Source organism: Astyanax mexicanus, chromosome 20, assembly GCF_023375975.1.
Source record: "Astyanax mexicanus isolate ESR-SI-001 chromosome 20, AstMex3_surface, whole genome shotgun sequence".
Classification (NCBI taxonomy): Eukaryota; Metazoa; Chordata; class Actinopteri; order Characiformes; family Acestrorhamphidae; genus Astyanax; species Astyanax mexicanus.
The window spans coordinates 29,944,267-29,966,439 of record NC_064427.1 but is presented as its reverse complement, the minus strand read 5'-3'; the positions used below and the strand labels follow the sequence as shown (position 1 = coordinate 29,966,439).

At 37.6% G+C, this 22,173-nt stretch overlaps 1 protein-coding gene across 5 annotated transcripts; it reads right to left on the bottom strand.

Moving 5' to 3' along the window:
• Nucleotides 1-316: 316 nt before the first annotated feature.
• inpp5kb (inositol polyphosphate-5-phosphatase Kb) lies at nucleotides 317-21,195 on the bottom strand. Of its 5 annotated transcripts, none has more exons than XM_007252474.4 (14): nucleotides 21,079-21,195; nucleotides 19,710-19,764; nucleotides 16,634-16,768; nucleotides 16,362-16,470; nucleotides 12,549-12,665; nucleotides 10,888-11,063; nucleotides 9,548-9,659; nucleotides 9,151-9,260; nucleotides 8,631-8,657; nucleotides 5,850-6,039; nucleotides 4,806-4,943; nucleotides 3,744-3,827; nucleotides 3,517-3,621; nucleotides 317-721 (listed from the first exon to the last, which is right to left on the bottom strand). In XM_007252474.4, the coding sequence occupies exons 2-14, from the start codon at nucleotides 19,754-19,756 to the stop codon at nucleotides 653-655; spliced, it is 1,419 nt and encodes a 472-aa protein (XP_007252536.3). In that variant the 5' UTR covers nucleotides 19,757-19,764; nucleotides 21,079-21,195; the 3' UTR covers nucleotides 317-652. The 5 variants fall into 5 exon arrangements, with proteins under 5 accessions (XP_007252536.3, XP_007252537.3, XP_007252532.2 ...); XM_007252475.3 differs by having other exon boundaries at nucleotides 16,634-16,738; XM_007252470.3 differs by lacking the exons at nucleotides 19,710-19,764; nucleotides 21,079-21,195 and adding an exon at nucleotides 17,492-18,193.
• Between the last annotated feature and the right edge of the window lie 978 nt (nucleotides 21,196-22,173).

The following is a 22,173-nucleotide window of genomic DNA, read 5'->3' as shown; positions in this document are numbered from 1 at the left end:
CTGCAGATGACTGCTCACATTTATGTCGCATTTACACAGATCAGATACGTATCTGATCCAGGACCACACTTGAATCAAATCTGATTTGAAAAAAATCGGATTTGGCATGTTCACACAGCTATGAAAAAATCTGATTTGAGGCACAATGAAAAAAAATCTGATTTGAGCCACTTCAGTCTGATAATGTAAACATACCCTGAAGAGTATTGAGTGTTAGGCCAAAAAAGTGAGCACTGTCCTACAAAAAAGGCACAATATAAAAGAGAAAGTAAAGCAGCAGTAAAGTCTGCCACTGTGAGGACACTTTAAAGCACACTGAAAACAAATGTTTTGTCATTTTATTCATTTAGAATCACAGATTTTCATGTGAATAAAATATAATACCAACACAGTCATTACATTTAAAAGTACACAAATTGAAAGACTGGAATTTCATTTTTAATTTTATTTTCATGATATAATATAATATGTTATTAATTCTTTTTTTAATTACTACAAGTACTATCAGTCACCAGAAGAGTGCTGTTCCTGGATCAGTTTAGTCTTTTAGCACACAGTGATCCAGCTGTCTGTCTGCAGGCTCTGAACTGATCCTGGATGAACGCTGCTGTTCTCGGATGCTTGGTGAATACAATCAGGTGCAGCTGACTGATTACTTGTCGAGTCCATTAACATTCTCAGGCACCAGGCCTTCCAACAGAGCCAGTCTAGACTCCATTATCTGAAACACACAAACAAAAGCATGCAGTGAGTTTTTATTGGCTCACTACCTGATGTCAAATACAAGAAAAGATTACTGTCAGATGGTTAACCAGTTAAAATCTGGACCATAATCATATTACTTTTATATCTGTTATAATTTATTGGTAACTATTTTGAAACATACAGTACCGGTCTTACTGTCCTACATTGTAAATTAATACTCAGGTAAGTCAGGTAAAACTTTTGGTCTTCCTTTTTTTTCAGTCTGACTGACCTTCATTTTTTTTCTTTACTTTCTTTACTTAGTTGAGTAGTTCTTGTCATAGTAAGGATTAGAACATTACCCAAATAGGGATATTCACTGTTAACTCTTGACAGGTTCAGCACAACTGTTAACTCAAAGCCATTTAACACTTTCAGACCTGACATCTCCAGTGATGGCAAAAAATTAAGAATGCTGTTTTCTGTTTTTAATGCACATAAAAGAAGATTATTCTATTTCTATATTCTATTCTATATATTCTGTATGCTATTATAAAATCGACAAGAAATAGATTCAATTAAAAATATTTCCATTGCATTAGAAGCCTGTGTGTATATTTTATTTACTTTTTTATTTACATTTATTTATATTTATTTATATTCACATTTTTATTTCATGAATCATCCCTAAACAGTAAAAACTGTAAGTACTACTGTTTCCAGTGCAGCGGGTGGGGCCAAGTTGCTGTTTCATTGGTTAATAAATTTGTTCATTGGCCAGTTCATGGTTCATGGTCTATTCTGATAAACAACAGCTCTCAAATAGTGTTGACTTTTTAAAATAAGAAAATACATGATGTCCATTGATTAATATTAATCTAAAATGCAGAACATTTTAAAATAATGAAAAAAAAAAAAAACAGAATTTAAAGTGTTTAAGCTTTTGACTGGCGTTCCAGTCAAACATGTATAAATCTAGTATATGTGTAGCCCTTTGAAGGACTTTTTTAGGAATGACCTAAGAATGATCACCAATCTACAGTATCTACAGTTGTGGTCAAAAGTTTACATACACTTGTAAAAAAACATAATGTTATGGCTGTCTTGAGTTTTCAATAAGTTCTACAACTCTTATTTTTCTGTGATAGAGTGATCGGAACACATACATGTTTGTCACAAAAAACAGTCATAAAATTTGGTTCTTTCATAAATTTATTATGGGTCTGCTGAAAATGTCACCAAATCTGCTGGGTCAAAAATATACATACAGCAACATTAGTATTTGGTTACATGTCCCTTGGCCATTTTCACGGCAACTAGGCGCTTTTGGTAGCCATCCACAAGCTCCTGGCAAGCTTCAGGTCGAATGTTTGACCACTCTTCTTGACAGAATTGGTGCAGTTCAGCTAAATGTGATGGTTTTCTTGCATGAACCCGTTTCTTTAGCACTGTCCACATGTTCTCAATGGGGTTTAAGTCAGGACTTTGGGAAGGCCATTCTAAAATCTTAATTCTAGCCTGGTTTAGCCATTCCTTTACCACTTTTGATGTGTGTTTTGGGTCATTGTCTTGTTGGAACACCCAACTGCGCCCAAGACCCAACCTTCGGGCTGATGGTTTTAAGTTTTCCTGCAGAATTTGGAGGTAATCCTCCTTCTTCATTATCCCATTTACTTTCTGCAAAGAACCAGTTCCACTGGCAGCAAAACATCCCCAGAGCATAATACTACCACCACCATGCTTGACAGTAGGCATGGTGTTCCTGGGATTAAAGGCCTCACCTTTTCTCCTCCAAACATATTGCTGGGTGTTGTGGCCAAACAGCTCAATTTTTGTTTCGTCTGACCAGAGAACTTTCCTCCAGAAGGTTTTATCTTTGTCCATGTGATCAGCAGCAAACTTCAGCCGAGTCTTAAGGTGCCTTTTCTGGAGCAAGGGCTTCTTTCTTGCACGGCAGCCTCTCAGTCCATGGCAATGTACAACACGCTTTACTGTGGAGACTGACACCTGTGTTCCATCAGCTTCCAAATCCTTGCAGACCTGCTTCTTGGTGATTCTTGGACTCTTGACCATCCTGACCAATCTCCTCTCGGCAGCATGTGATAGCTTGCGTTTTCTTCCTGATCGTGGCAGTGACACAACTGTTCCATGCACTTTATACTTGCGTATAATTGTCTGCACAGTTGCTCTTGGGACCTGTAGCTGCTTTGAAATGGCTCCAAGTGACTTCCCTGACTTGTTCAAGTCAATAATTCGCTTTTTCAGATCCACACTGAGTTCCTTTGACTTTCCCATTGTAGCTTTTGTAGCTGAGTCTAATCACTGGGTCAAATGAGCCCTATTTAAATGGGCTCATGAGAAGTCAACAGCTGTAGTCAATCAGAATCACTTACAAGAAGTGAAGAGGCCATGACATGAAGCTAATTTGATTGACACAACTCGCTACATCACCAAAATTGACAAATTTTGTTGCTGTATGTATATTTTTGACCCAGCAGATTTGGTGACATTTTCAGCAGACCCATAATAAATTTATGAAAGAACCAAATTTTATGACTGTTTTTTGTGACAAACATGTATGTGTTCCGATCACTCTATCACAGAAAAATAAGAGTTGTAGAACTTATTGAAAACTCAAGACAGCCATAACATTATGTTTTTTTACAAGTGTATGTAAACTTTTGACCACAACTGTACACAATTTGAATGAAATAAAAATAATGTTGTCTCTTGATTAGGTGTTGCTTCACTGCTTCATGCTTTTAGTATTTAGCTTCAGAATTTCTCTTCTTTCAGCTATGTATGTGTTCACATGTGTGTGATGCTCCCTACCTGGAAAGTAGGGCTAAGGCCCACCAGGGACTGCATGTTTCTGCTGAAGTAACCCAGAATGTAATCCCCTGCCAGCAGGGGGAGGTCATCTTTCTTCATGCTCAGCTGGGAGAGGAAACAAAGACCCACAAAACTCTCAAACCTTCCATACATGAGCCACCTTGCAACAATCATCCAAGCAAAAGGGTCATTATACTGTACATACAAGTCATAACATGAATACATACCTGAACCACTTCATTAACTCCAGGGATCTCGTGTTCTGGGACCCAGGCGAAGGCAGTATAATCCAGAGCACTTTTGAAGCCAATCTGTATGAAGAGCAAGATTTGAAATATAAGAAACTAAGAGTTTTATTAATCAAATGGTTTATATGTTTATTAATATTAATATAGTGGAATCTGTTATCTGTTAAGTACCGGTGAGGACAACACTTGTTTTGGTACAAGTCTGTACATTCACATGCCAGAAGTCATGGGATAGCAGTGCATAAACTGATCATGACCTGTTCTTAAACTTCGGCAAAGGACTTAGAAATGTCCCCACCAAAGGCTGTGAGGTGTTATCTTGTAAGTGAGGTTGAACATTAGCCGGAACAGGTCAGTGAAAAATTTTTACCGCTTCCATTGGACATGGCAAAAGTCATGGGACACTCCTGTCCCATGTGGCATGTTAATGTACAGAACAAGCCAAGTTTGGACACACCACCTCTCATTCAATGTGTTTTTTTTCTTTTTATGATTTTTTTACATTGTAAATTTAATATTAAAGACTATATTAAAGCTATACATGAACACATGCAGACTTATTCTGTAAACAAAAAGTGTTAAAATTTCCAGAATATGTTTTATACTTTAGATTCTTCTTCTACTAAGTAGCAAAATTTTGCTTTGAGTACAGATGTGCACATTCTTGGTATTTTTAATCTCAGTGTCTCCATGAGGGAGAGTCACCTGAAATAGTTTCTTAGCGTCTTGAAGGAAGGAGTTCCTGGAAGTGCTGAACAACAATAGTTGCTGCTGTTCATTCATGCTGAGAAACTCAAATCACCCATCTCAGTTGATCAGGTTTAGGTCAGGGGATTGGTCAGGTGGAGGCCAAACACCTTTTTTACTGTTTGCTACGTAATTCAATATATGCCCCATATTTGTTTTTAATATATATTTAATAAATGTCTTTAATATTACTTAAAGTAGAAAATAAATTAAAGAAGTGTCCAAACTTGTGACTGGTACTGGTATATGACTTCACAGAGCTTAAAAACGGGGCGGAATAATCTTTAGTCTGACCTTGTAGAGGCCGATCCAGTCTGAAGTGCAGGTGTCAAATCTTTCCTGGATGAAGTAGGTAAGCACTGCATCCTCGTCAGCACTCCACTCGCCCTCAGCACTAACACACACCAGCGGCGTGTCCACCTGCTTCTGCAGCTGAGAGCATAAAAGAAATACACACAACAGTTGTAAACTCTCAGCTGAAACACAAACTCTGGTAAAGTTGTTTATACTGGTTGCCAAAAAGTGTACAGTATCTGGTCTATCGACTTAAATATGACCAAGCTAAACCTGCTAAAGCTGGTGACACTCCAATGAAACTCAAATAAATTAGTCTACCCAACTGACTTTACCATGTTCTCAAATTTGTAACCTGTGTCTGTGCAGTAGAGGCCAGACCATCTTCATTGAGCTTTTAAACAACCATTACCGTTAAGCTGGCCATCCTTTTGGCCTAGACTGGATTTTCTTTTCTTTTTTTTTATCCCATTTTCTCTACAAGGCCATTTACCCAACCCACTCATCAGGACTCCCCCTATCACTAGTGATGCCCCAACACCATAAGGGTGAAGACTAGCACACGCCTCCTCCGATACATGTGAAGTCAGCCACTGCCCCTTTTCAAACTCCTGCTGACATAGCATTGCCGAGTAGCATCACAACGCGCTCGGAGGAAAGCACAGCAACTCGGTTCCTTATACCTTGTTCTGATTGATATCATCCTAGGAGTAATGAGCCTATTGTGCTCTCTCAGGGCTCTGGCAGCTGATGGCAAAATAGACAACTCGGAGCCCGAGTTACACTGAATTTTCACTGCAGTTACCACTGTATGATTTCCAATTTAATGTAGATTTTCTTAAATGTATAAACAATCTAATTAAAAAACAGTATGTATGTTGCAAACTGATAAAACCTGTTAAAACATAAAAAACAAATGTTAAAATGTGATGTAATATACTGTACTAAAGCATTTTTAAACATTCTTAAACTTAAAAAAGTAGTTTCAAAACTCTAAAATACTGAAACGATACACATTATCTCCTACACCTCTGTTTTGCTCACCTCTATGTTAAAGCTGCTGATGACAGGTTTATGGTCACTGACTCCATACGATGCATCACAGGTGTACAGGTCTTGTGTCACCTTAATGGAAACCTCTTCATCGTCTGCAATCGAACCGCTCTGTTCATTATTGCTGGGTTTTATTCTCCACAGGATCCGATCAGTCCAGGCCGGCTTCCGCTTCTTGCCACTGAACACACACAGACACATGGTGAGGAGACATGTTTTCAAAAGATTGGCTTAAAAGACTTGATCTAGAACATATGGACTATTGGGGGTAGTTTCCTGTACAGGGATTGAGCCTAGACGTTGACCATTTATACGGAAAATCTCCATTTAAAATGTTGTGTAGACCAAGCTTAACCACACTCACTACCTAACAGGGTTAACAACTAATGGAAGCTAGGAGTCATCAGTTAGCATTAGGGTTTTAGCAAAATGCTATGGATCTTTATTTATTGTACTGCCTGTACAATAAACACCCATTTTAGAGCTTCAGAGTTTATACTCAATTGAAAATGTGAAAAGTGATTTAACACTGCCCTCTACTGGACTAAATATGACATTTCTAGTTCATGTATCATATTAAAGTGCACACTGTTAGTGACAGTGGTGTTTGTTTGGACAAAAACATGACAAGACAAGAACATGGACAGTTTACACCCTACACATGCTTAGATCTGACTCTAGAGACCACATGAGACCAACATGTTCAAAGTTCACATGCAGATGTTTAAAACACATGCATACAGTATGTAAAAGGTAAAAGATCTAGTGAATTAACATTTAAGCATGCTATGCTAAAAGATGCCAAGGGTGCTCAAAACTGGACACAACCACTTCATACTTCATGCTCTTTATACAAAGGACTACCATATTTTTTGCACTATAAGGCACACTTAAAATCCTTTCATTTTGTCAAAAATGTCAGAGCGCCTTTTTATCCAGTGCGTAATGTATGAATTTTACCGGTCATGTTGTAAGTAGCAGCAAAGCCACACCACTGAAGTGCAGCATTATGAAAGTGTTTCAGTGCATTCAGTGCTGGAGCATTAGTGGCTCACCTTAGTTCTTGAGCAATTGAAGAATCTAAACTTACTGTAAATAAACAGAAGTGCTTATTTCACCCAAATAAACAGTTTTCATAAGAGAAATCTGTGTGGATTAACATCCAGTGCTTATTTGACTTAAAAAAAAAGAAAGTATTTTTTTATTAGCATTTTGTTTAATAGCTTAGCTTTACTTAACTACTTAAATGTCTCCATTGCACTAATAATAGATGAGTTTTCAATCCTAAAATATTTTTAAAAGTATCAAACAAATGAAGGGTGGGAGGTGACAAGTACAGAAACTTAATTATGGGTTATTGAAGGAAATAATGGGAATTCACAGGCCTTTTAGGCAGTTAACAGATAAATCAATTTCAGCAATGCTGGATCTGTCAGGATCTATTTTCCTGCAATAATGTTATTGTCATTGTAAAATCATTTTGTGCCCCACTATTAGGACTGGGTATCGAAATTTGATACCAAAAAGGAGCCAACCGAAATGTCTACAAAGAATAATTATTAATAATTATTGCTTTGTGTATTTTTTTATTTAAATTAAGAAAAAGGTCCTGAAAAAAGTATCGTTTGGTATTAATACCCAACCGGTACCGGTATCAAAAAATTTTAATCGGTACCCAACCCTACCCACTATAATAATAATATAACAGCAACTTGTTAAAAGAAATTTAGCTTTCTTCAATAATTCAGTTAAATAGTAATTCAGCCATATCATAGCATTGAAATTCAGTTTTTAAAACCACATCCATTTGGATTTTCTCCTTCAAATTGCCTGGCTAAAAATATGCAGTATATTGACCTCAAGAAACACCTGTTAGTCTATTCTGTGTGTGTAGAAAAATCCCCAAATTGATGCACTGCTTACTGCACTTTCTGCAACGTTTTTCTCACTGCTTATAGACTCAAACCCCACCTCTGACAGAGAGCAGAACAGCACAACTGACTAAAATATTTCTGATGTTTGTTTTAAAGGAAAAAATAGCGATATTGCAGCTAATATTATTGAGGTCATGTTCATTTATTGTATGATAAATCATTAATACAATTATCATGACGGGCAGTTGTGACAGGATTTGAAGATTTTACCAAATTGAAAACCTCTGGAATATAATTAAAAGGAAGATGGATGATCACAAGCCATCAAACCAAACTGAACTGCTTGAACTTTTGCATAAGGAGTGGCATAAATTTATCCAAAAGCAGTATGTAAGACTGGTGAAGGAGAACATGCCAAGATGCATGAAATCTGTGATAAAAAACCAGGGTTATTCCACCAAATATTGATTTCTGAACTCTTAAAACTTCATAATATGAACTTGTGGTCTTTTTTCCAGAGCTGTATATTGACTAGCCTCCTGGTCACTGCACTGGAACTAACACATAACCTGTAGCAGGTGACCATACAGTCCCTAATCTCACTTAACTAATGCCTTTTACTATATCAGATTTCCTCCATACACAGCTCAGACACTAATTCCAACAGGCCCAGGACTTCCTGCTATCGATCATTTTATGGGGACATACAGTAGTACAGTTTACTCTGGCATGAAGCAGACATACAGTACATACAGATGGTGGAGTGCAGGAAAGGTAACAGTAGGTGTGGTGGGTTATAAAAGATATAGCCCAGTGCTCTTTACAGTGGAAAGTGAAGAAGTTAGGAAGGAACCATGTGAGACAAAAAGTAAGTGAGGTATTTCTAATCAAATCTTACGTAAAACCAAACCATGTCCTCTGCGGGCTGTTAGAAGGAAAAAAGAAGAGATATGACTTTCTCTGAAATGCTGTAAAATAGTGTAAATCTTTCTTTAGTGCTGTAGATTGAATTTAATGAAAAGATGTAAACAGGGACCTTTTAATTTCTTAATTTAATGTGACGGTGATTCACAATAAATATTCTGTGTAATTATTAAAATTTAGTTGGTAAACAGGTTACATTAGTGTGCTTGTAAGAATGAAGAATGGTTTTCACTGTAATTGAAATTAATTTATCAGTAATTTGTCATTTATTTTGTAGAAGTACTGGGCATATTTAATTTAATTTCCATTAAAAACCAACATGCAATAAGAAAATGAATAATTAAAAATATATATATGTTGAATTAAATAATGAAAATGAAAATTGTTTGTTATGAAATTCACTGAATCAAAAACACTCACAGTGGTGGTAACAGGAAACAGCATTCAAGAAAAAATTTCATCACAGACATGTGAGAGTATAAGGGGAGGTTTACCTTGTGTCGTACGTCTCAGAGAAGCGATCAAATTTGTATGTGGGTTTGAACTTTAAAGGTCCTTCCTCAAACTCCTGCAACAGTGGCTCCTTCTTCTTCATCATCATCAGCTACACACACAAACACACACAAACACACATAATAACAACCAAATATGCCCAGTGTTTAGGAGCAAAGACAACATTTGCACATCCCTTCATGAGGGAATTGAGCCCAATGAAGAAGATCCAAAGAACACAGAGCACAGAAGGACAACAGGGACGATATTTACACAGCACTGAGGAAAACACTCTCACACACACACACACACACAGAGTGTAAACACTGTATTTGCACACTCTATGAACCCACAAGACATTTAGTTTTGTGGAGCTGTGTGTGTGTGTGTTTTACTCACTTGGTCTTTGCTCCATAGCAGGTTAAAGCGGCCGCTGTTGATGGAGGAACGCAAGAAGTGCAGGCCGTGATCCGCAATGCGAAAGTTCAAATCTCCAAACCAGAACACCACCCTTGTACACACACACACACAAACACACACACACACACACACATATATATAAAGGGACATAGACATCATTTTAAACAATACTAACATGGCACAAAAAATAATGGGATATTGATAATGAAGTGTTATTTGGGGGATGGCTTTGGAACACCCACACCTGAATTATAAGTTGTGAGGTGCTATCTTGTGGGGGGGTTTGAACACTGGTCATTTAACATTGTTTACTCAAATAAATTATGATGCGGTGAAGTGACAGTCTACACAGAGTGGCCAAACAAATTCTTCAGTCCAATCATAGACATGGGGGTCTGAGGTTCGCAGCTTCTGCATTGCAAATCTTAGATCCCTTCTGAACTTCATACATATCCCCAGCGCTGTGGTTCTAAACACAACAAAGAGGATTATATCTGCTGTTTTTGCTCTTTCCGTCTTATATGATGTATTTTTGCACAAATACAAGTAATTTTGGAGAAAAATAAAGCTTTGAGAAAAAAGTGGGCAGCTCAATCAGAGACTGTAAAAAAGATGGACGCTGTGTCCCCGTTCCCATTCATTTAATGAAAATGAAGCCAAAATCTTCCATCATGTTGGCGATCCTGAAACCCAAGTCTGTGCAGTAGAGACCAGAGGAGAGAGAAAGACTGTGGAGAGACAGCCTACTCATTGGAATAAACCCACCCCTGAGGACTGCATCGCCGTCACAGGCTGCAGAGCGGAGCGGAGCGGAGTGGAGCTGACTGTCTGTTATTGGTCCCACCCATAACCAGCCCTTTTACAATAACCACACCTTTTTGAATAGAGCTGAATAACGTTTTTAAAAAACAAGTTCTGTATATAACAATTTACAATATAAGCAGAGGTTACACTAGCTGTTGCATTTAAATAATGGAGGTAGAATTACAGTATATTGGAAAAAAAACGTGATTAACAGTTTGTCTGTTTTGCAATTGAAACCTATGGGGATGGGTGGGGTTACACAGCTTTCTGCAACCGAACAGCAGGGGGCTCAATGAGCTCAATAGATAGCTTGCTAGCATGCTAATTGGCCATGCTGATACACACCCACTTGTGACAGCGTGAACAGCCTCAAACACACCCAAAAGAGACAAACGTGTGGCAACACAAGCAACTCGTCGCCTGCCATTGTGAACGCAGGGTCGGTGCTGTTATTACATATTTCATAACAACTGTGCTTTCGTAAGTCATGAGGTCCAGTATGTGTATGTACTAACTTGTGATCGAGCACATTTGGTGTGTTGTGGAAGTCGAAGTCTTGAGAATCCAGGATGTATTCAAACTCGTCCACGCGCTGCACAGCATAGTTCATATGAGCTGCCAGGTGGCAGTTCAGGAAACAAAGCATGTGGCCGTACAGGGAGAAACGCACCGACACGCCACCTTTATTCCCCTGTGGAGAGACAATATAATGTTATATCTTCACTCCCTCCTATATTGTTATATAATTATAATTAAACTCAATAAATATATGCTATTTACTGTTTTTTAAAGAGGACGGGAAATAAAAAAATGGGAGTTATGGTAAAAAATTATGGTATTTAACAAAACTTGTGAATAAGCAGGGGACTGTTTTTTTATATTTTACAATCTGCAACTATCCTGTTTTGCCAGCTTTTTGTTTTTGGCTGACAGAAATGAAGACTGCTAGAGTCTTTCGCAACATTCTGATGGTTGATGCATCATTTTATGCACTGCACTGTTTCCATATGATAAATTAATTACATACACTACACTATATGTCCACGATATGTTTTTGGACACTCCTCTTAATGAATAAATTCAGCTACCTTAAATTGTACCCATTGCTCTTTACAATGACTCTACATATTTATATACAAATGCATGCAAGCACATTGTGCTGTCCTTGTAGAGACATATTGAAAATTTATCTCTGGAGCAGATCATCTGTCTGTTTGCACCATGCCTAATGCTAGGTGGAGGAAGGTAAAAATCCCTTCTTGAGGATGAGGTGAGGTGGTGATCATTCAACATCCTGACCTTACAAACCCTCTATTACCTAAATGAAACCAGATCCTCTCAGCAATATTTTAGTAAAAAAAAATATTTTACTAAAAACTCTTTTCTAGACAGTAGAGACATATTTTTGTTATTCCAACAAAAGCAAAATAAACTCTATTTAAAACTATTGGATAAAACAATTAACATAGTAAGCATGTTTCTAAGCATTCCTGCCCAAAGAGTGTAATTAAATCAATAAGCAGGTGTTCAAGTCTACGCAATACAGTGCTTGGTGAATTTAAATCGTTTCTTTAAAATGACAAAAAATACAGCTCTGGAAAAAGAAGAGACCACTTCAGTTAGGAGACCACTTCATTTTCTGGATCAGTTTCTCTGATTTTGCTATTTATAGTTATACATTTGAGTAAAATGAACATTTTTGTTTTATTTTATAAACTTCAGTCAACATTTCTCCCAAATTCCAAATAAAAATACTGTCATTTAGAGCACTTGTTTTAAGAAAATTAGAAACGGTTAAAAAATAATGGAAAATGTACAGTTCTTTAAAACCTTAAATAATGCAAAGAAAACAAGTTCATATTTATAAAGTTTTAAGAGTTCAGAAATCAATATTTTGGTTGAATAACCTGGTTTTTAATTACAGTTTGTATGCATATTGGCATGTTCTCCTCCACCAGTCTTACACACTGCTTTTGGATAACTTTATGCCACTCCTGGTGCAAAACTTCAAGCAGTTCAGCTTGGTTTCATGGCTTGTGATGATTTATCTGCTTCTTGATTAGATTCCAGAGATTTTCATTTTGGTAAAATCAAAGAAACTCATAATTTTTAAGCGCTCTCTTATTTATTACAGAGCTGTATTGAAGAACTTGAAGAACTGAGGAAAAACAGTTACCCAATAGCCCAAGATGCCGGTGCGAGTATATGTGCTCTCGATGTCACGGATAAAAGGAAGATGGGTCTGTTTCGCAAAGACAATCAAGAGGAGACCCTGCATCCTCACAGAAGTTACCTGGGAACGGAATACACAAACACACAGTTACAATTCACATTTTGTACATAACACAAACTAGCAAATGGGAAGTTTAGTCAGAAGGATGGACAATGATATCAGAATTAGCCGGTATCAGCTGACAATTGCTCTTTTTATAAATATCATCAACTGCCAATATGGCCAATATTTCAAACTGATACTTATTGACGTATTGTTTGTATGACATTAAAAGGACCAGGCGACGCTGGTCACACTACTACAAATGGCTGAGCCTGGTCGGTTTTTTAAATTTTAGTTTTAAAGTTAGAAATGTATACCAGGGTGTCTAGTCTATTTGTAACTAATCTATTTGGAAGCTATATATTAGCATCGGGAGATATGCACACATATATAACATCGTATATCGGCATCAGCCCAGAATTCCCACATCGGTGCAGCCCTATTGAGGTGTCACGGCTGTAGTTCAATTAGCCGTTCAGCCGTCATAAGAACATTCTTTGGCAACTCAAGCATTTTTCAGTCCAGCAGTTCACAACAGTACATTGAGTCCAAGAAGTATTTGATCCCTTGTTGATTTTCTTCGTTGGCCCACTAATAAAGACATGATCATTCTATACTTTTAATGGTAGATGTATTCTTACATGGAGAGACAGAATATTAAAAAGAAAATCCAGAAAATAAATCTAAGGAATATATATTCATTGATTTGTATTTCATGGAGTGAAATAAGTATTTGATCCCTTAGTATTCATTAGCAGTTCTGGCTTTTACAGACCAGTTAGACACTCCCAATCAACTTGTTACCTGACCTGAAGCCACCTGTTCTCACTAATCACTTGTGTGAAAAACACCTGTCCACAGAATCAGACAGATCACACAGATTTCAAGTCTCCAACATGGGTAAAACCAAAGAGCTGTCAGAGGACCTCAGAGTCAGAATTGTTGACCTTCACAAAGCTGGAATGGGCTACAAAAAGATTAGTAAGGTGTTGGATGTGAAAGTAACAACTATTGGTGCAATTATCAGAAAGTTTAAAGAGTATAACATGACAATCAACAGACCTCGGCCCGGTGCTCCAAAGAAGATTTCGCCTCGTGGGGTGGCAATGATGCTGAGAACGGTCAGAAATCGTCCTGCAACCACTCGGCAGGAGTTAGCAAATGACCTGAAGGCAGCTGGGACCACAGTTTGCAAGGAAACAATTGGCAACACTTTGCGCAACAATGGATTCACATCCTGCAGTGCCCGAAAGGTACCCCTGCTGAAGAGAGCACATGTGGAGGCGCGCCTCAAGTATGCCAATGATCATTTGAAAGATGAACCAAGTTATTGGGAGAAGGTTTTGTGGTCAGACGAGACCAAAATTGAACTTTTTGGCCTCAACTCCACCCGCCATGTGTGGAGGAAGAAAAATGCTGCCTATGACCCCAAGAACACTGTGCCCACCGTCAAGCATGGAGGTGGAAGCATAATGTTTTGGGGGTGTTTCTCTGCCAAGGGTACAGGGCTACTTCACCGCATCACTGGGAAGATGGATGGAGCCATGTACCACACAATCCTGAGGGACAACCTCCTCCCCTCTGCCAGGGATCTGAAAATGGGCCGTGGTTGGGTCTTCCAACATGATAACGACCCTAAACTTACAGCAAAGGATTGGCTCAAGAAAAATCACATTAAGGTCATGGAGTGGCCCAGCCAGTCGCCAGACCTCAATCCGATCGAAAATCTATGGAGGGAGCTGAAGGTCAGAGTTGCCAAGCGACAGCCCACCAACCTTCATGATTTAGAGAGGATCTGCAAAGAAGAGTGGGCCAAAATTCCCCCTGGTGTGTGTGCTAAACTTGTGGTTAACTACAACAAACGTCTCACCGCTGTGCTTGCAAACAAAGGCTTTGCCACTAAGTATTGAGTGTGTTTGGCAAGAGGGATCAAATACTTATTTTCCTCATTGAAATACAAATTAATTAAAATATATTCTTTAAAATTATATTCTGGATTTTTGTCTTGATATTCTGTCTCTCCATGTTAGAATATATCTACCATTAAAAGTGCAGAAGGATAGTGTCTTTATTAGTGGGCAAACAAAGAAAATCAGCAAGGGATCAAATACTTCTTGGACTCACTGTAAGTGTAGCCATCTAGACCAAAGCTACAGAGAACTGAACTCCCATACTAAATCCTGCATTCCTGCAGGACTCACAGCTAATTACCCCGGTTAGCTAAGGTTGACCAATCAAAGTCCTGATTGCATCACACAAATCTGCTGGTTTGGTACAAAGAGGCTAGTGTTCTCCACCAGCCTGGCCTTAATGAGAGATTGCCTAAAACCATCTATTGTGTTTCTACTCTATTGTCAGTTGAATAACAAAAAATAATAAATAATAACAGTGCCACAAGACAATGGGTGGAAGATACAACGGGTGCTTGAGCTTTATTATGATACATTATGTAATTAGAGCGCCTGTAACAGCAAATAGTGTTACAGTTAAAGACCGTTACACTTTTTTCTGTACAATACAAATAAAAAGCAATGTTTCTTACATTTACTTTGATATTCATTTCAGTGCAGACACTGTGAACCCAAGATATTTCATGTTGTTTCTGATAAACATAATTTCATTTGTTAACCCTTTCAGTCCTGAATTAAGTACTGCACACAAAATAAGACATTACTATCCTAATATAAAATATATATTAAAATGAATCTTATTAACTACATTTTGTAAACCTAAACATGATAAAAATTATTCAATTAATTAAAAAAATTATTAAAAAAGGAGCTTGTGTTGATTTGCCTCATTTTTTTTGTAGTGCTGACCTGCCCTAATGACAGAGTTGCTGATTTCTTTTGTCCAGTGCAGTGGGCGGGGCTAAGCTGCTTTTTCATTGGCTGGTTTATGATCTATTCTGATGAACAACAACAGGTCTCGATTAGTGTTCTGTGGCACAAAACATTTGACAAATAAATTACATGATCTCCATTGTAATTGACACAGGGTCTGAAAGAGTTAAAATACATCCATTGACACAGGGGCAATTTAGGGGTGCTAAATAATTATGTGATGTACACAAATGACTGCAATCATCATTTGGCTCAAAGGGTCCTTAAGAAGCAAATATTAAAAGAAATATCTCCAGTTTCTCAGTAAAAACATGAGAAAACATTCCATAAATGTGCCTTAAAGAAATATCAGTGTAATGTTGAGATACATTTTAGTCTGAGCTGAACATTCTTGAGATTTTAGAGCAACATATAATGCCATCAAGACAACACCTTTATCAGGATGTCCATGTTTTATTTAACAAGACAATGTAAAACCACAGGCTGCACACACTGCAAAAGCATTGCTGTGAAAGAAAGGGGAACATGTACTGGACTAGTCTGTCTACAGTCCTGACCTTTCTCTAATAGGGAAAGTGTAGAAAACAAAAATCGCAACAATGACACCCTTGTCCTGTTACACACCTTAAGATGCATTTGCAGGAAATGTGAGCTCATTTCCTGCAAAAAAACACTTGATTGCTTGATATTTTTTGGTTTAAAAATGTATTTTAAGTGTTGGAAGAAGGAATGGCAACACAACAAAGTGATAAATACTTTTTTGAAATGGGTCACAGACCTGAATTGCAGGAATAGATATTTTTTCTTTCCTCTTCTCACATAAAACATCTATATGAGAACCATATAAAACATCTGGTGTATTGTGCTGTACCTTGACAAAGCCATTTGGTCCCAGAGTGTTCATAAAAAGATGGCTCCATGAGTCTTCTGCTAGAAGATCAGATATATACTTCACTGGAGTGGCTCTCACCTCTTGCAGACTGCAATAAAACAGACACAGTGTAACAAGGAACATTTCTTAAATGTACCGGTGGTCCTACTTCAAGGATACAGGACTCTATATCTAATTTGCATTATTAAAGTAAATGTATTAACTGACTAAAAGCCAAAAATATGCCAATACCAACATTATTATTATCTCACCCAATCACGTAAAGGTCAGTAGGGGAGTCAGAGTCAAGTTGCAACAGTGATCTCACGTCATCTGGAGGCTCCGATGTGGCAACGTTCCATGTCACTATGTGCAGTCTGAGGGAGAGAGAGACAGATGGTTCCTCCCTTACATTCCCAAGAAATGCAAAGGAAGAAAAAAACATACATAAAACAAAATTACGTAAATGAACAAAACTAAACTACTAGAGAATTCACTAGCCAACAAACAGTAAAAGTCAATAACAAGCCCACCCAAACATGCAGGCTTTGCAGACACAACAAATACACTCTTTAAAAAAGAAAATAAGGTTCTTAATTGGTTTTGAGCTTGGACATACAAGAAATCTTAAAATAACTGCTATTATACCTAAAATACATTACATTACATTATATTTGGCAGATGCTTTTGTCCAAAGCGACTTACAATAGTGAAGTACAAAAGTAATAGAAGTTAAAGGTAAAAACATATTTAGACAGGGCCTAAAGGAGGTCAAAGAGAAATAATGGGATAGAGGAGTGAAGGATGGGAAGAAGGAAATGAGGTTAGAAGTAGTTAGTTTGTTAAGAGAGTAAGTACCATTCACATTATGGTTCATTAATGGTACATTTATATTCAAAAATACTCTACCCATTTATATGCCTTTATTACTCATTTAGAAAGTGATTATATCCACTAAAAGGTCCTTAATAAGCCTAACAAAAACACTCTAAGTCTATATTTAAAGAATAAGGATAGTTAGAAGAATGAAACACAGAAAGAGAATAGTCAATAAAGAAGTGGACCAACAGTAACACAAGCAGATCAAGCATAAGATGACTAACTAGAAGAATAGTGGAAATACTGGACACCTGAAGAACTCTGTACTATATCTTCCACAGAGCTGAAAGGCTTCATCCAGGGTGCGGGACACCTCTTCAGTGGCGTCGTCATCAGAGCTGAGGTCCTCCACGCATGTGAGGAGCTGAGAGAGCCTCTGGCGTAGCATTGTCCTGCTGGAACCTGTGCTGGAGTTGCTATCTGAGCGCATACGTGGGCCTTCCAAAACCCCTGCCATCGCGCCTCCACTGCTGCCGCTGGACTAAATCAACAAAGCCAGGTGCCGATGAACAGTTCGGACCCAATGTGTTCAAAAAGGCAGAAGAAGAATTCAGATGTAGCAGATCTGGATTTTTTCTTAAACAGGTTAATCTTTTATCGTCCAGTGTCCTCTAGTATCCTTGTTCTTCTTCTTGTTCTTCTTCTTTTCTTTGCCCCAACTTCCCCAAGTTCCAAGTATCCAAACTAAGAACAATTCTCAGAAAACTCCAAATTTCCAAACTCCAAATGGAATTCAGACCGTTTCCAGACACTCCTCTTTGGTCTTCTTGGTTTCTCCCATAAATTCCTCCATGCCAGAGTGTCCGTGTAGCAGTGGGAAAAAGACTGAGATTAGGTTGTGTGATCTGGAACAAGCTGGCCACGTGAGAAGGCTTGGCACACACAAGGATCTCCACTTCACTGAGTTTTTTGTTGCTGGACTTGGGCAACACTAAACTAAATGGCGTCAGTTGCTAATCCTTTTTAAGAGTATTCACTCAAGTAATGTGGATACTTTTTGAAGATAAACCAAAGGTTAAGCTTGGAAATGCGAGTTTGAGACAGAGTTTTGCAATAATACAAACTAATCAATGCTTTCAATCCAGTTTCTCTGAAGTAAAACTATTAGATAACACAAACAAATGCTATAAATAAGGCTTGTTCTTGGCTTTACCCACTGATTGCCAAATGTCTTTGAATATGGGATTAGGACATGCAAGCTGAAGAATGTTGTACTGAACTGCGGGATATGAGTGTGAGGCCTTTTGCATTTGAAGGTGGTAGCAGAATGACTTTGTTTCGTTTGTCTGTCTGCATGGACAATTCTAGCCAAAAGCCTTCGGTCACAATCAAACACTGTGGGTGCTAATGCTTTATGTGATGTCTGAGAAATGTTAAATCATTGAACAACTTCAGAAATGGAACATCTCATTCATCTGTCACCCACTATCAGACCTTAACTGAACCTTTCAATGAAAAAAAAATCATTTTGCCTTGCCATGAGCACACTTGGCAGTGTTCAACCTCACTCACAAACATCCCCTAAGGGTCATGTTTAATGATCAATCTGTCTATACACAATGTTTATTACATGGAATGAAATTCCGTGACTATATAACCCAGTTCCAGTCACAGCAACAGTGCATGGAGATGTTTTAAGAACTGCAAGGCCTACAGGGCTGATGAATCAGTTTGAAGTCATGAAGCCGTCCTCCTGCCCTTCCCTCAGGTGAGACTGACGATGCAGCCTGCCAGCCGGGTAAACAGTTCACCCTGAACTGTTGCCCCCCAGCATTGATGGTCCTTGGTCCTTGATCCTTGCCAAGCTTTAGCTGATAGCTGGTTTTGGAAGGTCAAGGCTGGGTTATGGCGGTCAAAGTGGATAAAAAAAATAGTAATCTGGATAAAATTGGGTGTCTAGCGTGGTTAAACTATCAAACAAGTTTTTTTCAGCAGGTATAGAGAAGTGGAACTACGTTCTCTGAAGTAAACAAACTCCATCCAATACTTCTAGGAAGAAAACTACATTCTAACTTTCACAGCAACATTCCAACACCCAGCACAAATCCTTTCAGAAAAGTAGAGACTGTTACTGCCACAAACACTAAGGATAAACACACATGAATAAAACTGTTTTTTTTAAAGGCTGTCAAAGACAGTGACCACCTTCTGAAAATAATCAAACAATGCAATTTGAGGCACTGACTCCATTTATGTAACATACCAATGCAAAGCTGAACTACACAATACACTCTCTGATATTGGCACATCTTCTCAATCCTAATCCTATTTATTGAATGCATGTTGCTCTAATCATCTTATATGGAATTAGTGACCAACAATGTGGAACAACATTCCCTTTATTTAGGATCCCATATCCCAATCCCTGGGATTATGACGTCTCCTGGCATCAGATGTACATTCTTTGACTTCCACAGCTTCAAACCAAAAATACTTTACTGTCTGTCTGTCTGCTCAGTGATTACATACCTGCAACCATGGTGTCTTCGCCTGCTTCTCAGACCTCCAGCACTCATATTTCAACCTACAGTACATGTTACATACATGGTTATTCACACTTGAATACATTTTCATTCACCAAAAAGGCTTATGTCCTGGAAAGCTTTGGCACATAATGAAAATTCAAGGTCACATGCACTGCATTCCAGTGTCCTCATTAGTATTGAGCCTTTTAAAACAATGGGATACAGTGGAGGATACAGTGGACATAGTGTTCATCTAAATGCTCTCAAGCTTTCATCTCTATTATCAAGAAAATTGTGTGTTAAAATTGCTAATTGCTCCACTTACGTTGCATCATTTATGTTTTATGTTTTTATGTTTTATGTCTTCAAAACTGCAACTTTACAGAAAATAGACAAAACCTTCTTAACTTTCAATGGAAAAGAGTTTAATTATGTGTAGACAGTCTGTGTGTTTAAATTATGTAGTAAACTAATACTTTTTCAATGAACAGTGACAATATACTAAATTTAAATATTATTATTATTATTTAAATATATTATTTATTTTCCACATAATAAATAAATAAATACATATATAAATAGAGCTCTTTAGGTTTAGTGACTTTTGGCTATATAAAATGGTTGAAGTAGCTAGTGCCGTTAACCAACCAATCAGAACCGACAACATTACATGCCATGTCTTCATTGGTCAGAAATGTTGTCAGTCAACAGTTTTTCATTTCCTGTATTTTGGACTTTTTTCTGTTTATTTATTTTTAATTTATTGTAATTTATTGCATGTGTTATTTATTAAATGTTTCCAAAGTTTTTATTTATTATCTATAATTATTTATTTTCATTAATATCTATTAAATTCTTTTATCATTTTATCTAATTTTTTATTTTTTTATTTTAACAGTCATTACTTCAACCACATTTCAATGTAAAAGGTTGGTTGTGTGCCAGCTGAATTGTTTTATATCTTAATTTATTTTACATAAATTATAATGAACTTATTTTTTCACTTTTCAATTATTATTTTATTTACTAGCTTGGCTACCCTGTTACACTATAAATTTGGGTCTACACTCATTTCGTTTGCATTTTAACTATTAAAATTCGAACATCGTTTTCACCTTAATAAAAAAATATATTTTTATTTTATTTAGTGTATTTTTATTTGTTGTCCTGACCCCGTTTCTTAATGTCTCCTCCACTGTTCCTGCACTACTGTAACTTATCTCATTAACACAAAAGGGCAGAAACATACTCTTTCTAATTAACAGCAAAACATGAGGTAAAACGCAGCAGAAAGTACTTTAAAATTAGCTAGTTACGTTTTATATATATATGTATATTTACAGCGCAGAGAAACTAAAGCCAGTCTGTCTTACCTCTCGTAGTGTTTGAGGATAAAGGTGAGGTAGAAATATCCGGTTCTCCTCGTGTTTGTGAAGTTGTGCCAGGTCCAGCGAAGATTTCTGAAAGATCCAAAAACACAACTGTGTAGCGCTGTGGCGTTTCTGTACTTTCCACACCCGTATTCGGAGAAAGTCCCGCCCCCAGCGCTGTGATTGGCCAGTAGCTCTTACCTGTCAGTCAGTGGGTGGCAAGAGGAACACAGATGCTTGAGGAGTTTTAAACTGATTTATTCGTCTAAAGCAGGGGTGTCCAACTTTTTTTGTTGGGGGCCAGAAGGAGAAATATATTTGAAGTCACGGGCCACACTCTGTAATAAAACAAATAATGAATATACCACTTTAAATAATACTTTTTTCCTGATTATTTCATTTACACACCATTTTACTTGACTAACTATCTTTATCTTTTACAGTGTTGTGTAAACTAAGATTTGTCAAATTGATGTTTAATTTCATGATGTCTCTTATAATAATATAAAACTCCTTAATTACGGCACAGTTTTTCTGCGCTAGAAATGCGCACTCTGTCCGCTTTTAGACTCTTTGCCCCGTTTTTCTGCGCTAGAAATGCGCACTCTCTCTGCTTTTAGACTCTTTGGCCAGTTTTTCTGCGCTAGAAATGCGCACCCTCTCCGCTTTTAGACTCTTTGCCCCGTTTTTCTGCGCTAGAAATGCGCACCCTTTCCGCTTTTAGACTCTTTGCCCTGTTTTTCTGCGCTAGAAATGCGCACCCTCTCCGCTTTTAGACTCTTTTGACCAGTTTTCTGCGCTAGAAATGCGCACTCTCTCCGTTTTAGACTCTTTGCCCCGATTTTCTGCGCTAGAAATGCGCACCCTCTCCGCTTTTAGACTCTTTGCCCCGTTTTTCTGCGCTTCAACTTCACTCTCGCCGCTTTTAGACTCTTTGGCCCGTTTCTGACACCTAGCGTTCAAACTTTGAATCTCACATTATAAAAACCTGCTTAACAGCGAGCCAAATTTCATTCTATTTCTAAAATACCTCGCAAAAAATCCCCCCTGGTCTAAAGTTTATCTCGCTCTTCATTTAAAACATATATTGATTGTTTA